We start from the raw sequence: 17,119 nt of genomic DNA, 5'->3' as shown, positions 1-17,119 counted from the left end.
GTCAATATTTTAAAATGTTAACAATTTATTATTCATTCACTTTGCACTTAAAATGTTTTAAACATTTACTCGTTTATCATTTTCTCTTCTCACTACATTCCTTTTTTTTTGGGGGGGGGGGGGCGGGTGCAGGAATTGGACTCTGGAACTTAACCACTGGGCAAAATCCCCAGCCCTTTAAAAAAACATCTTTTTTTAATTTATTTTTTTTTGGGGGTGTTGCTGAGGAATGAACCCATGGCCTTATGCATTACAGGCAAGCACTTTACCAACTGAGCTATATTCCCAGCCCTAAAAATTTTTAAAAAATTTGAGACAGGGTCCCACAAAGTTGCTTAGGGCCTTGTAAAGTTGCTGAGGCTGGCTTTGAACCTGCAATCCTCCTGCTTCAGCCTCCCAAGCTGCTAGGATTATAGGCCAACCCCCCCTTTTTTTAGTTATCAGCAGACACAACATCTTTGTTTGTATGTGGTGCTGAGGATTGAACCGGGGCTGCATGCATGCCAGGAGAGCGCGCTACCACTTGAGCCACATCCCCAGCCCCTAGGCCAACCGTTTTTTTGTTTTATTTTGAGAGAGGATCTGCCATAGCCTTCTAAGTCGCTGGGATTACAGGCATGTGCCACCACACTTGGCCCTATATACTAGATAAATATCCAAATATAAATTGAGGTCCAGGTTAAAAAAAAAAAAAATCAGCAATAGACTTGTTATTACACAGTAAACTAGATCCAGAACTGAAACTTATTATCTGATTTCATATGCACTTTGGTATTATATCACCCTATTCAATTTCTCTAAAATTCCATTTTGTATAAAGAAAATACCAGAGTTAGAAAAATAAAAAAGCAGCCCATAAATTCTTATGTAAAAGGTAGCTTAATATTCACAATTCTATGTATGATACTCACTGATCTGTTCTTCTTGGGTTATTGGCTCCTCATCATCTGGAAGGTAGCGCTTATCAATTGCCTCTTTAATCTGGTTATTGGCTCCTTTAGGATCTAAATCCATAGCCCAAGAGAAATTCATCAGGGCGAGGTGCGTTTGACCTAACTTCTTGTAAACCTAAAAATAAACAGCAGCACTACATTTTTCATTAAGTTGTAAGCTTTGACTATAAAATCCCAAACATTTATAATATAAATTAGGCTTTTGATTTATGTGCTCTAAATCCATTCTCATGAGAAGGGCATCTTCACCCTATAAAGTCAGACAAGCTCTTGAGTTCCTTTATAATAGAATTCCTTCCTTTAATCTTTCAGGTAGTGACTTTCCAATAAATCTTATTCTGGAACACTGACAATGGGAAGAAATAGACTACACAAGCGACTTGATTAACATTCACTTATATTGATTTTAAATGGAGTTTCATCAACTCTTAACACCTGTCCATGGCACCCAGACACTCAAACCAGTTGGCATCTGGTGGCCCAATCTATAAAATTCAGGTCTTGGGAATCAAGACAACACAGTGTCACTGAGTTCTTCTTCTGAGGGATTTGTAAGTATTTTATTATTGATAACTGGACAGTTTTCCATGTGGTAGTTTGGGTTATGAGCTCATTACTGATCTCGGGCTATAAGTTCTTAACTACTAAGACCACAGGTTAGAATTATGGGGTTCTTGCTCTTTCATTAGAACATTATCCTCTTAAATGCTAAAACTATACCCATTATCCCCAGAGCACTTAGTTCACAGCTCTCGTTGAATTTTCTCAATTAGATGTTATACAATAAGCATTACATTTATTTTTCAAAAGTTAATATTTGTTATGAAAGTCACTATGTAGGACCATAACCCCAGTCTTTACCTTTCCTATTAAGAAGTAAACGAGGGATTCTTTGGGAACAATTTGTTTCAATTCTTCAAGTTCTTGCAAAGCCGACTGAAAAATGCAAAGAAGAACCTTAGCGTGATAAAATTTTACAAAACTGTGATCAAATATTTTTGTTAGATTTTCCAAATCATTTTAATAAAAGCTTACTAGGTCTTAATCAATGTACTTCCATATTGCATTAATTCATGCTATGAAAATAAAATGCACAAAGAAATGTCAGACATTCACCAGAGTACACTGAACATACATGAGTGCACACACCTCTTTGAAAGGTAGAGGTGGTGACAAATCTTGATTTTATCACTATTTTAGTTTAAAATAACAATAATCTCATATTATCTGTGGAAGTGTATTAAAGTGTTTTGAAAACTAGGCTGCAGAACACAAATTAAGTCTCAAGTTCTCTCTGGACCTTCTCCCTAACGGAAGTGCTAAGCTTTGAATACCAACCGCCTATTGAAGTTTGAACCTCTAAACTGAGTTAAAACTGTGTAGTTATCTTTTGACTCCTGGTAAAGGATTGGGGAGATGAGAGCAAATATAGAAGAAAGAATCAGATTTGTACTTAAAGGGGAGATATTATCATTTAAAGTAAAACTGGCTTCCCAAATGAGATGCCATCCCATTTCTTTAACCTGCTGAAAGGACAAAAATAAAAATGAATATAATCTGGTGTTACATAAAGTTAGCAAGTAAGGGGAAACAAGTATTGTAATCACTGAAGATGTAAGTGCACATTTTACATGTATATACTTACATCTTCACTGAAAATTGATTTCACATTTTTAGTGAAATGGGAGGCTGAGGTAAGAGGATCACAGGTTTGAGGCTAATCTTGACAACTCAGTAAGACCCTGTCTCAAAATAAAAATTAAAATGGGCTGGGGGGCTAGGGGGCTGGGGTTGTGGCTCAGTAGCAGAGCGCTTACCTCGCACATATGAGGCACTGGGTTTGATCCTCAGCACCACATAAAAATCAATAAAGATACTATGTCCATGTATAACTTAAAAAAAAAAAAGAAGGCTGGGGATGTAGCTCAGTGGTAGAGTGCCCCAAGAAAAGATGCAACCTGTTGTCAGGATGATCTAGCAATTTAAAAACTGCATGTAGGCCGAACATAGTGGCTCGGGAGACTGAGGCAGGAGTATTGAAAGTTCAAAGCAACTCAATGAGACCCTGTCTCTACATAAAATACAAAATAGGGCTGGGGATGTGGTTTAGTGGTTGAGTGCCCCTGAGTTCAATCCCTGGTATCAAAAACAAAAACAAAAACAAAAAAAAAAAAACCCCCAAACTCCCCAAAACTACATATAACCAACCATTGATTCAACAATCCCACTATTAGGAATTTGTCTTAAGGGTATAATCAAAAAATTCACAAAGTCATAAGAATACTCAAACCAACATCTACTACAAATGAACCTAGTGTTTAAATACAGTCTATTTTTTTTTTTTTGGTGGTGCTGGGAATTGAACTCAGGGCCGTGTGTATGTGAGGCAAGCACTCTACCAACTTAGCTATGTCCCCAGCCCTGCAGCCTATTAAAAAAAAAAAAAAGAAAAAAAATTAATGCATTTCAATTCATAGTACACATACGGATCACAATTTTTCATTTCTCTGGTTGTACATAATAATTATAGCCTATTGAATAAATTATGATCCATTCTCTATGTATTTATAAGTGCTAAATTGTATGTTTAAAAATAAAAGCAAAAACAGATGCAAAGCAGTGAATACCATTCCCTTGTATCAAAATGTATGTAACAACAACAACAAAAATATATATACAAAAATATATGTACCATTCTCAAACATATAAATACACTTATGTGGGAATATGTACAAATATTATAAGAACAATCTCATGTCATTTTATATCTTTTTTCTCTTATTCTGTTTTCCTTATGTTCTTTCCTCAATACTTCTATCAGTTTACATAATTTGAATAATAGAGTGAAAAGTAAAGAGCAAAACACATCAGAACTGATCTAGTCCCCTTTTTATAAACTCTCACAACCCACTATGTGCTCCATACATATTATTTTTGTAATTATTGGTTAATTTCTGTTCTCCCTGTAGAGGGGTACTAACTGTTAAGCTACCCAAAGGCAGGAAATATGACTTATGTTACTTACTGCTATATTCTCAGTACATACTGCAGGTGATGGGGATCATACTCAAGGCCTTATGCATGCTAGGCAAGCCCTCTGACAATGAACTATAACCCAGCTCAGTAAGTATTTTTGGAATATATACACATAATTTATCACTTATTCACTTATTATGGTCCTAAAAGGATCATTAACCTCGTATCTTTAAGATATCTTCCTTAGAGAAAAGTGCCTTTCTTTACATGGAATATTCTGTTTATAAGGAATAACCACACATTTCTAAATATCCACACACTTATCCTTCCTAAAAGTATTAACTTTTAATAAACTTTTAGTTTATTAAAAAAATGACACAAGTTCATCAATACAATGTAGAAGATAATTCAGATATATACCTTACCTTATATTTTTCATTTGCAAATAAAACCGAGGCTCTGTGAAATTTGCATAGAGGGTTCTTAGGATCAATAACAATGGCTTTGTTTAGGGTATCCAAAGCCTTCTCAGATTTTTTTAGTGCATGCTGAACCTATAAGAAATAAAGGTCATGTTAATATTGCCTCCTGATATTTTAAAAGAAAGATGAGAACCAATAATGTTATTCAATATCAACATAAATATAACAACACTATTAACGATGAGGTGGTATAACTGTTATTGCCTTAAGTGAATTTACCAATTGATTACCAACTGATTAATAGAGTATCTCTAAATCTCTTCCAATTCAAGCAATTAAAGATGAGAACATGATAGTCAGAAGAAATGTCTTGAATTTGCTTAGGGATGAAGACCTAGGTCCTCTGGCTCCTAATCTGATATTATTCATAATGGTAATCATGATTCTCTGTATATTTTTTCTTGGTATTAGGAACTGAACCCAGGGATACTTTACCACTGAGCCACAGCCTTAGCCCATTATTTTTTATTTTGAGATATAGTCTTGCTAAGTTGCTTAGGGCCTCGATAATTGCCATCATATTGTCTCAGCCTCAATCATGAGCCACTGGGATTATAGATGTACTCCTCTGTGCCCAGTTTACGATTCTCTTTAGAGCAGATATTTGATAACTTTTATGTCTAAAAGGCAAACAAAACTTTGATTTTCCCTTCATAGAAAAATGTCTTATAATTTAGCCAGATAATATATTTCAGGCTTATTGTGGTCTTTTTAATATTAGCCTTTTCAAAACTGTGTTCAGGGGCTGGATTGTGGCTCAGCAGTAGAGCACTCGCCTAGCACAGGCGGGACCTGGGTTCGATCCTCAGCACCACATAAAAATAAAGGCATTGTGTTGTGTCCATCTACACCTAAAAAATAAAAAACAAACAAACAAACAAAAAAACTGTGTTCAAAGAACTGCCTATTATTAATTCTATATCACTTAGAACAATTACACTTATAACTACTTTAGCAATTAATTTGAAAAAAGGGATTGGGGATGTTGCTTAGTGGTAGAGCACTTGCCTAGCATGCATGAGGCCCTGGGTTCAATCCTTAGCACTGCAAAAAAGGTTAACTATTTGGCTATCCTGTAAGGTATATTATTTGTCATTCATAAAGCAGAAATTCTAAAAAATTAAGTGACTTGCCCAAGGGATAAGAGCACATCAACGAAAAACTAAAAGGTGGTGTTTTAGGCTGTATAAGGCTCTGGGATACTGTTTCAACAACATTAATAACAAGAAGCTTCAACTTTCATTATAGCAATTAAGTTAGTTAGCAAACATATTAATAAAAGGAGAAAACACAGCAATAATGCTTAGAAAATCACTTACTACGCCAATGTGGCAAAGTAAAACTGAACTTTGAGGGTTGATATCAAGTGCTTTCTGGAAATGCATTTCTGCAAGGCTGAATTTTTCTTGCTTATAATAAATCATTCCTAAACCATACCTGCAAGAGTAAAACAAAGTAAAATTTTAGGGATAGAACTACTGGGTGCTAATTTACTTCAATTAATAAAAGGATATTGGGGCTGGGGATGTGGCTCAAGAGGTAATGCGCTCGCCTGGCATGCGTGCGGCCCAGGTTCGATCCTCAGCACCACATACAAACAAAGATGTTGTGTCTGCCAATAACTAAAAAATGAATATTAAAATTCTCTCTCTCTCTCTCTAAAAAAAAAAAATAACAGGATATGTATGTTATTTAGCATTTTAATAATAGTGGAAAAAATTGTGATAGTCTTATAGGGGAGGCAAACAGTATCAGTCATGATAAAAACTGTTAAACATTTTAGAAGAAGACAATTTAAAAATAAAAATAAGTCAATCCAACTAATCAAACAAAACTATAAAAATGGGGAAAAAGAAACCCCATCTTTAAAACAATCACTATAATCCAGACTTAACTAATTTCAACCGAGTGATATTGTATGTGTGTGCCAAGAACTTGGCTAATGTTTTTTTTTTTTTTTTTTTTTTTTTTTTAAGACAGGGTATTGTTATATTGCTCAGTGATCCTCCTGCCTCAGCCTGGAACTACAGGAATGCACCATTGTACTCAGCTCTGCTAAATTTTTAATGTGAATTATTTTATTTAATCCTTGAAGAGCTATCATTCTCATTTTTAAGTAAGAAAACGTAAAGTAAGATCAGAGAAGTAACTTGCTTAAAGTTATATAGCTAATAAGAATTCTAGCCAGTTCCTTTCTGAATATAGGTTATTTCTCCTGAATTTTCAAAACGTCAACTGGATATAGTATGCATTGATACATAAGAAGACCTCTCTAGGCCACAAATAGATAATGATGGAAAATAAGCACCAAATGAATAAGAAAAAAAACACACATATACAGCTAATTTATTTGAGTTGCTTTGTTTATCATCATAAATAATGTTATATGTGAAGAAAAGGTATTAAAGAGACTGTGCTAATGATAGTGAAGGTGGAAATAATAAAGAAAGACTATTCACTTTGGAATTAGAATAATAAATTTGCTCAGTGTTTAGATACATAATGTTACCTAAACAACTCAGTATTTAAATTCTTCCCAGTTTGAATAGTCCTCCTTATAATACAATTTTTTATGTGGTAAATCTGGTTAAGACTGCAACTACTGCAAAACAGTAGAACAGATCCTACATGTTTAAAAAAACAACACAAGACCTATTAAGAACTGAATTCTTGGACTGGGGATAGAGTAAGTGGTAGAGTCCTTGCCTTGAATGCACAAGACCCTGGGTTCAATCGATAGCACCATTAAAAAAAAAAAAAAGAAAGAAAGAAAAGAAAAGAACTGAGTTCTTAAAATATTAAGAGAACTTGAAGGAAAGGCAAGCTTGGATTGATGTGTCACCAAAAGCTGGCATTGTTTTTCTTCTATATAACTATTCCATCTATATAACTATTTAGAAGATATAATCCATTAAAAACCATAAACACACACAAGCCAAAAATATACATCAAATATACTCAGGAATACTCAGAAATTTTTGTTGTTAGCTATCTCTATATTGTTGAAAAAAAAGGGGGGAAAAAAATTAAAGAAAGAAAAGCTTTTAATAGGGGCTGGAGTTGTGGCTCAGTGGTAGAGTGTTCGCCTCGCACTTGTGAGGCCCTGAGTTCAATCCTCAGCACCACATAAAAATAAATAAAAAAATAAAATGTATATATGTATGTATGTGTGTGTGTGTGTGTGTGTGTGTGCATAAAAATATACTCTTAAAAAAAAAAAGCCATCAACAAGACTTGGTCTTTGCACTTCATTAGCACTTACCATGCATTATAATGTCGAGGATTTACTCTGATAGCATTTCGAAAACAAGCTAATGCTTTATCGAGTTCTTCAGTTAACACAAACTCGTGCCCTAAAAGAGTATAGGCATAAGCATAATTTGGATCAACCTGGATCGCTCTCTGGAAGAATTTAATTGCAATATCATGTTCCCGTTGTAGACTGAAACAGTTCCCCGCAGCACACCAGGCCTTAAGAAAGAAGGAAACAAAAAAATAAATACATAACTAAATTTAAAAAAAAATTTTGTTCTACAAAATCAAATCTATAACTAAAATCAAATCTTAACTTATAAAAACAAAAACTTAAACTCAACATTTGAGTTGCCCCCTAGGCATCTTCTCAGTTGAGGCTAAAGAAGGTCATTCTCAGTTATCATATAGAAATGAACAGAAGATAGAGACTTGGGGGCAGCTGAGTGTAGTGCAGAAAGCTGTGGCTCTGAGAGCTCTTAGAAAGTTTGAATCTCATTGCTGTGATCTATTATAGGCAGAGCAGCTGCACATAACTCATTTTAACAGTTCTGAACTTCATTTTCTCTTTTGTAAAGAAAATAGAATCTTCTAGGACAAGTTTTTTTTTTTTTTTTTAAATACTGGGGATTTAACTCAGAGATAATTTACCATTGAGTTGCATCCCCCACCCTTTTAAAATTTTTAGACAGGGTGTCACTAAATTGCTGAGGCTGGCCTTGAACATCTGATCCATCTGCCTCATCCTCCTAAGTGTTGGGATTACAGGTATGTGCCACCATGCCTGGCTCACTAGATATTCTTGAAATGCCCTGAAATCAAGGTCTTAAAAAAACTATCTTTTCTTATCACTTGCATAAATCCTACTCTTACATTGAACTAAGAAAAAAAAGGAAACAAAAACAAAACTCAAAAAACTTGTGGGACGTGGTGGCCCACGCCTGTAATCCCAGCAGCTTAAGAGGCCGAGGCAGGAGGATCACAAGTTCAAAGCCAGCCTCAGCAAAAGAGAGGTGCTAAGCAACTCAGTGAGACCCTGTCTCTAAATAAAATACGAAATAGGGATGAGGATGTGGCTCAGTGATTGAGTGCCCCTGAGTTCAACTCCTGGTACCCCAACCACCCAAAATAAAAAATAAATGAAACCCCAAAACATGAAGTATGTGAACTAATTGTCTTTATAGGTTAAAATGGCAATTAAAATTATTAATTTATTTTAAAATCAGCAATTCCTTCAATCTATATTACTTCTGCTCAATTATTTCTAACTAATGTTGGTTAACAACAACTTTAACACAGTCATTGATTAATCCTAAATGAAATACCTGCTTTTGGATTATTCTATTTCTGAATCTGCACCACTTATTCTAGGATTTTTTGTTCTGAGTCCTTCCATAGGAGAAGGAAAATAAGTGTAGTTAGCTTTTGAACAATAGTCATTACATTTTGGTCATTGATGAACCCCATATATGACAATGGTCCCTTAAGATTATATTGCATAGCTATGTTGTACTGACTTTTGTGTAATTATGTTCTATGATGTACTGCACAACGAAAAAATTGCCTAACAACACATTTGTCAGAATACATCCTTGTCCTTAAGTGATGCAAGACTGTATATGATTCATTTCCATTTGTTAAGGGTGATTAAAAGGTAACTATACAAGCAAAGTGTTTTAGTTAAGATACCTCTGGTGAATTTTTATCCATGTCTGTTAAATCTTTTGAAAGAACCGAAAGAGCAACATCTTTTTGAAGATGCCAAAGTGTTGTAGAGTAGATCTCCATGCCTTCAACTCTGTAATTCTCAATTCTTCTAACTTCTGAGAATATCCTTTCCGCCTGAAATACAAAAACTAGTAAGGGAAAACAAGTCGATACAATTTATATATATGCAAACAGAGTTCTGGTCACTATCTTCATAGAACCAAAGTGTTGCCTTGGTTATATATATATAAAATATTTATTTATTTTTTTAGTTTTTTTTTTTTGGAGAACACAACATTTTTGTATGTGGTGCTGAGGATCGAACCCGGGCCACACGCATGCCAGGCGAGCACGCTACCGCTTAAGCCACATCCCCAGCCCCTTGGCTATATTTTTTAAAGTGAATTATTAATAACACAAGGACAAATTAAGCAATCTTCTGTGCTATAATTCAAATATTGATGCAATCACATCATACTAAATCAAGTTTTTTAAAATTTTTTTATTTTTTAATTGTAGATGGACACAATACCTTTTTTTTTTTTTTTTTTTATGTGGTGCCATGGATCGAACCCAGTGCCTCACGCATGCTAGGCAAGCTCTCTACTACTGAGCCACAACCCCGGCCCTTAATCTAGTTTTTATACACAAAGTTGTGGTAAAATCAGGGGATGTAGCTCATACTTGCCTAGCATATGCAAAGCCCTTCATTCAAAGCCTAGAACTGGAGGGGAAAAAAAAAAGTTGATATTTCCTCCTCCTTCTTTTTTTTTTTTTTTTTGTATAAAGACACAATATCTTTATTTTTATGCAGTGCTGAGGATTGAACCCAGTGTTTCACACCAGCTAAGCAAGGGCTCTACCACTAAGCTACAACCCCAGCCCGATATTTTCCTTCTTAAAAAACACATTTTTAACTTTTGATAATGGCTTTATAGAATAACCCTCCCAGCAAAGATAGAAGAATGACTTCTGTTGTACAAAATCTATTTTTGTACTTTGTATTTTTGCACTGACTTTCTGAGAGGCTGACTTGAAAACAAGTTAAGATGACTAGCAACTCTATGACATGTTGAACACATAATGCTAACACCGAACCTGCCAGGAACTCTAGTTCCCACCTTCTAACTGCCCTTTCCTATGTGAATATCTCAGCTATTAGATCACACAGGTTCCAAACTGTACTTCTTTCCCCACAAAATTTGAGGTTTTAGATTATATGAAACCAATTAGTTTCCTAATTTATTAACTTAGCATTTTAAAAATTCTCAAGGTTTAGATTAGAATAAAGAACATTTGAAACATTCTTAATGAAATGAAGATAGAAAATAAGGAAAGGATGATTATAAAATCGGAATTTATTCCCAAGAAATGCCATATGGTATCCAAGCACTAGCTGAACAAATGATTTGTAACTTACCTAAAAAATTTATTTTTGGTAGCAGGGATTGAACCCAGCAGTGCTTAACCACTGAGTCACATTCCCTAGTGGCCTCCCCTTTTTGAGGGAGCTTGGGGGGCACTGGGGATTGAACTCAGGGATATCCAACCACTGAGCCACATCCTCAGCCCTATTTTGTAGATGAACACAATATCCTTACTTTATTTATTTATTTTTATGTGGTGGTGAGGGTTGAACTCAGTGCCTCAGGTAGAGGCAAGTGCTCTACCTCTGAAATACAACCTCAGCACTCCCCAGCCCTATTTTATATCTTATTTAGAGACAGGGTCTCAATGAGTTGCTTAGTGCCTTGCCTTTGCTGAGGCTGGTTTTGAATTTGGGATCCTCCTGCCTCAGTCTCCCAAAACCCTGGGATTGTAGGTGTGTGTCACTGTATTCAGTCCCTAAAATTTCTTAAAAGGAAGATCATAAGTTCAAGGCCATCTTAACAACTTAGACTCTTTCTTTTTTTTTTTTAAAAAAAGAATTTAACCATTATTTTATTTATTTGTTTGTTGTTGTTGTTTATTTGTTTTTATGTGGTGCTAAAGATCAAATCAAGTCTTTAAAAAAAAAAAAAAAAAGGCCTGGAAATGTAGCTCAGTGATACAGGTACAGAACCCCTGGGTTCTTTGCCTAGTATCCTGCCCTCCTCCCCTAATGCACAAATAAACCAAATACAGGTATCTTTTGTTTTCAAATATCAGAATCTACTGCTTCTTTTGAAAATTCATTATGGTATACACAAAAAAGAAAAATGGAAAATAATAAAATTAAGCTGGAAAAAAAGGGCTACTTTTGAATACTCAAGTTGCTCAAGGGTCTGTAACTATGGAAAAAACAAAATTCACATATTCCAAAGTACCTGTAAAACAATAAACTATAAATAATTTTGAAAACATAGCTTTGCTTCTTTTACACACACACACACACACACACACACACACACACACACACAGTGTATTGGTAAATGCCATAATCCCAACATGGATCTCCTAGCAATGAATTAGCAATGAATAAAGCTTTCTGGCTACAATCCTCTTTTTGGTACTATACAAAATTACATGAACAGACATGTCTGCATTTATTTTCTGCCTGGGAAGAACAGTTTCCCCTTGTGTCTTTGCATGGCTCATGAAGGGAAGAATAATCTTCTGATTCTGAGCTAATTAAAAAAAAAAGGAGTACTGTACTTTCAGTGCCCTTCACTCAGCCTCCTTACCATGCTTCATTTTTCTTCATATTACTTCCTGCTACCTATCCTCACACATTTATTGGTTTATACTTTGGCTATTACTAGAATGTAATATACTCCATGGAGGCAAGAAATTGCCTCATTGTATTAGAAAATACTATATACTGAAATACATTCTGAAAAGTAACCTTGTCAACTTTTTGGGGGGTTTTGTTATCTTTTTAAGCTTAGGGGTAGGAAGAAAATGCTTTGGACAGGAGAAATTATTTAAATTGAAAATTGCATTTTTTTTAAAAAATTTAATTAACCATCCTTTCCTTTTCTCTATAAGCAGATAACTTGTCAGGCACAGTGGCACATGCCTGCAATCCTAGCTACTTAGGAAGCTGAGGCAAGAGAATCACAAGTTCAAGGTCAGCTTCTATTACTTAGCAAGACCCTGTCATGAAATTAAAAAATAAATTGGCCTGGGATGTAGCTCAGGATACAGCACCCTTGGTTTCAATCCCCAGTATCACAACAGCAACAAACACTCCCCAAGACAAAACCCAAATGAAAACACATATAAGCCCCACTAACAACAGGTATCTTAAGTAAAAAATTTAATTAAAACTAAAAGGATAAAAGCCTTCTGATAAGAATATTGTGTTATCAATTAAATATAATTTTCCTCATAGCATTCTTTAAGTTTCTAAAACAAATCAAAGAGTCCGGCACAGTGGTGTTCACCTATAATCCCAGTGAATCCCAAGGCCAAGGCAGGAAGATCCCAAGATTGAGGCCAGCCTCAGAAACTTAATGAGGTTCTAAGCAACTTAGTGATGCCCTGTCTCAAAATTAAAAATAAAAACGGGCTGGGGATATAGCTCAGTGGTTAAGTGCCCCTGGGTTCAGTTCCCTAGTACCAAAAATAAATAATAACAATAATTCATAAAAACTATATTGTAGAAAGAATTTATAGATTATATATCTAAATATGCATTTTCAGATCAAATGAGCAGAGTATAAGGCATTCTGCATAAGAGTGCATTGATGGCTCTGTTCTCACAAATCTCCCTCAAGAAAGTCTGAAAAATTTAAATTATCCCTTAAAGCAAGAAAGAATCTTGTCAGCGGGGCGAGGTGGCACATGCCTGTAATCCCAGAAGCTCGGGAGGCTGAGACAGGAGAACCAAGAGTTCAAAGCTGGCCTCAGCAAAAACTGACGCGCTAAACAACTTGGTAAGACCCTGTCTCTAAATAAAATATAAAAAAATAGGGCTGGGGATGTGGTTCAGTGGTTGAGTGGCCAGAGTTCAATCCCCGGTACCTACTTCCAAATTTTATCTACAAATTATAAATAATGATAAGATAGGTCCCCCCGCCCCTTTTTTTCAGTACTGGGAAATCCAATCCTTGGTGTAACAGGCAATCATTCTGCTGAGGACATAATAATCCCTGAGAAAATAATTATATAAACAAACATAATAAACAAATATTGACGTTTTAGATCTGGTCTTCTCAAGCATGACCATTTTAATTACATTTAAATTATTTCTAGAAAGACACATGTACCTATTTTCTATACTTACTTGCATGTATTCTGAAAGTTCAAAATAGGCCCTTCCAATTTGGCACAGTACCCAACCAGTATTGTAGTGGTGAGAAGGCAGGTGGCTCAAAATATTTATAGCTTCTTTGCAGTTGTATGAACACAAAGCTAAATAACCTTTTCCCATTTCACGAAGAAGGCTCATCAAACCTTCTAGGAGAAAACAATATAGTAACCAAAGGGGAGAAACATAAAACTCTGGTGTTTAAGAAAGGCTGATTACAAACTAATTGATTAAAATTCCATCTATCTAGAAAACAATGAAAGCAGTGTAATGAACATAAAGAAATTACTTAAAATAAGTACATAATAATGTAAAATAAACAATATTAAGCATTTAAAACAGACCTGCAGCTGCTTTTTGTAGATTAAAAGCTTGGATCTGAGGTGTGATTGTGGATATTTTCCCTTCTGAAATGATGGAAGAATCCAATTTTGTGATTTCCAGGCTATCATTTATGTTAGGTTGAGTTATTCCTCCTTTATTAGTTTTACTTTTTGTTTTTCTGTTTGGGATTTTAGGTGGAAACTTCATTTTTAATTTTTTGCTATTCTCCTGCAAAAGGGTAAAATTCCATACTTTATACTCATATATTTTAGACTTCCCCCTCAACCCTTTCTCAAGTATTAGATTTAAAAGTATAATCTTGATAAATCTCTATTTTTCTCAGAAGAAGTTTTATAAAAACAGTCTTCAAAGTCAATTCTAAATTCAAGAATTCTAAATATAAATTGTATTTACTTATTGTGATTAAGGTGAATCCACATCGAGTGTTATTTTTTTTTGCAAGTATATCATATTCTCATTTATTATTTTACAGTAAGAAAATAAGAGGATGCAATACCATTTAATTGCCTCAGAGCACTTAACTAATAAATCACAAAGTTGAATTTACCTATAATGTCCTTCCATGGACCAAAAAAAATTTAACCAAGGCCACTGTAATGAAGTCCTTTAATTTTGAAATAGTTTCAGTTCATAAGAAGATAGAAGCAAAGAAAACAGAGAATTTCCATTCAGTATTTCATTAGTGATAACATATAAAATTATATTGAGGAAACTGAAATATTATACTATGAAATGAACTATGGACCTCATTTGTTTGGTTTTCATTTGAACTCTTTTGTGTGCTTGTGGGTGTGTATATATACAATTCTGTGTAATTTTATCACATGAATGGATTTATGCAATCAACCACCATGCTTGGGATATAGAACTATTTTACTATCACAAAGAAATCCTTTTTTTGCTATGCTTTTTTTTTTTTTTTTTTGGGTGCCAGGGATTGAACTCAGGGGTGCTCAACCCCTGAGCCATATCCCCAGCCCTTTTTAGTGTCAGGGTTTCACTAAGTTACTGAGACTGGCCTCGAACTTGCGATTCTCCTGCCTCAGTCTCCTGAGTTGCTGGGATTACAGGCACGTGCCACTGTGTCTGGCTGTGTTATGCTCAGGCCTATTTCCTGATAACCACTGTTGTTTTCTATAATAACAGCTGGGTGCAGTGGTGCATGCCTATAATACATGCAGCTCATGAAGCTGAGGCAGGAGGATTGCAAGTTTAAAGTCAAGATCAGGAACTTAACAAGACCCTGTCAACTACATAAAATATAAAAAGGGCTGGGGATATAGCTCAGTGTTACACCCCTGGGTTTAATCTCTAGTACCAAAGAAGAATGTTATATAATATTACCAAAGAACCAAAAAATTATAGCTAGCTTTCCAAATTTATTTATAAAGAAGAAGTCATCAATGAACAAATATTTTAGCAGGGAAAGCATTAAGTAAATGTGGCATTCAGAATTCTTTACCTTGGTTGTAGAGCTGTCACTAGTAAAAAGTCGAGAACTTCTTCGAGGCAGTGCATTTGGGGGAGATGTAATAGTGGGGCTCAATACCTGAGGTGTTGTACTAAAAAGTGATAAAACATTATTTAAAATTCACTTTTTGACCATGAACTATTATTTCAAATTTAACCATATTAAAAATATGCATTTCTAATATAAGTACTCAAGAGTTAGTGAGTTTGGTCAGTCCCTTTCTGGTCCCCCCCTTTCTAAAAAAACTATATACATACATATATATATGAACACAATATCTATTTAAGGTCAATAAATATGACAAGCACATCTACATGCCAATTACCTTTAGCCCTTTATTTGCATGCATAAAAAAGTTAGGGAAGTGGGCCAGGTGTGGTAGCGCTCGCCTATAATCCCAGCAGCTTGGGAGGCTGAGGGAGGAGGATTGTGAGTTCAAAGCCAGCCTCAGCAAAAACCAAGGCGCTAAACAACTTGGTGAGACTCTGTTTCTAAATAAATAAATAAATAGAAATTGTAGAAATGTTAAAAAAAAAAAAAAAAGGGAAGTTATGTCAGAAATTATATTTTCAAAAAATATAAAACATGAGCTGGGCATGGCGTGCATGCCTATAATCCTAGTGGCTCAGAAGGCAGAGGCAAGAGGATCACAGGTTTGAAACCAGCCTCAGTAACTTAGAGGCTATAAGCAACCTACTGAGACCTTGTCTCTAAATAAAAAATAAAAAGGGATGGGGATGTGGCTCAGTGGTTAAGTGCCCTTGGGTTCAATCCCCAGCACCCACCCGCTCAAAAAAAAAAAAAAAAAAAAAGAAAAAAAAATTAGAGAAAAAAGGAAATTTCTATCAGGTATGGATCATCTAAATATAGGGTATTTTTAAACAAATAAATACCACTAGAACAACTGAAAGTTGAGAAATAATTTCCCTGTAAATTCAAACAGCTGTATCAAAGGTTTATTCTGGTTAGAGCAAAAGGAGTCTGACAATCACTGGATATATTTTTACTTTAAAGGCAAACCCTAAGAATTCCATTCTTAGAAAGCAAGCAAATTTAAAACTTAAATGATATAACTGGGATTAGGTTAAGTTTATAATTTTTAGGAAATTCTACAAATAAGTATCTAGGTCTGAAATTAAAAGGTTTCTTAATAAAAAGAGAGAAAGAGAGAGAGATGCTGCCCAATGAGTAAATCATGTCCAGGATTATTCTTATTTCTTTCAAAACACAGAGTCCCAGTGCAGGGATATTAGGCAAGTAAGAACACTTGGGTTGATCAATTCATTTTTTAAAAGTACAATAACCTCTCCAGGCATAGCAGTGCAAGCCTGTAATCCCAGCAGCTCAGGAAGCTGAGGCAGAAGGAGCCAAGTTCAAAGCCAGTTTCAGCAATTTAGTGAGGCCCTTATCAACTCAGTAAGACCCTGTCTCTACTAAAATATTTTTTAAAAAGTCTGGGTATGTGGCTCTGTGGATAAGTACCCCAAATTCAATCCCCAGTAACACCCGCCCCCCCAAAAGTCCAATAATCTCAATTTGGTAGAAATAACTATTATAATTTATACTATGAATGTGAATTGTGGGGCTAGGCTGTAGCTCAGTGGTGAAGCACTTGCCTAGCACACTAGAGGCACTGGGTTCGAGTACTAAAATATTTTTAAAATTGTGAATTGTACTGTCAACATGATTACTTGATCACAAA

General features: G+C 35.0%; 1 protein-coding gene across 4 annotated transcripts in view; it reads right to left on the bottom strand.

Moving 5' to 3' along the window:
* Cdc27 (cell division cycle 27) overlaps positions 1 to 17,119 on the bottom strand; it is a 60,908-nt gene that overhangs the window by 4,795 nt on the left and 38,994 nt on the right. The window contains exons 10-18 of one of the 4 annotated variants that reach the window (XM_076869294.1): positions 15,409 to 15,508; positions 13,946 to 14,153; positions 13,578 to 13,750; positions 9,353 to 9,505; positions 7,674 to 7,882; positions 5,731 to 5,848; positions 4,355 to 4,483; positions 1,815 to 1,889; positions 912 to 1,068 (exon numbers count right to left, since the gene is read on the bottom strand). In XM_076869294.1, coding sequence (XP_076725409.1) covers positions 912 to 1,068; positions 1,815 to 1,889; positions 4,355 to 4,483; positions 5,731 to 5,848; positions 7,674 to 7,882; positions 9,353 to 9,505; positions 13,578 to 13,750; positions 13,946 to 14,153; positions 15,409 to 15,508 — 1,322 coding nt within the window. Of the gene's footprint in view, positions 1 to 911; positions 1,069 to 1,814; positions 1,890 to 4,354; positions 4,484 to 5,730; positions 5,849 to 7,673; positions 7,883 to 9,352; positions 9,506 to 13,577; positions 13,751 to 13,945; positions 14,154 to 15,408; positions 15,509 to 17,119 lie in introns of those variants that run through there. The other 3 variants (XM_076869295.1, XM_076869296.1, XM_076869297.1) reach the window with 3 other exon arrangements.

This window comes from Callospermophilus lateralis, chromosome 11 (genome assembly GCF_048772815.1).
Source record: "Callospermophilus lateralis isolate mCalLat2 chromosome 11, mCalLat2.hap1, whole genome shotgun sequence".
NCBI lineage: Eukaryota > Metazoa > Chordata > Mammalia > Rodentia > Sciuridae > Callospermophilus > Callospermophilus lateralis.
The sequence above is the reverse complement of the archived record's forward strand: the minus strand, read 5'-3'. Positions and strand labels throughout refer to the sequence as shown.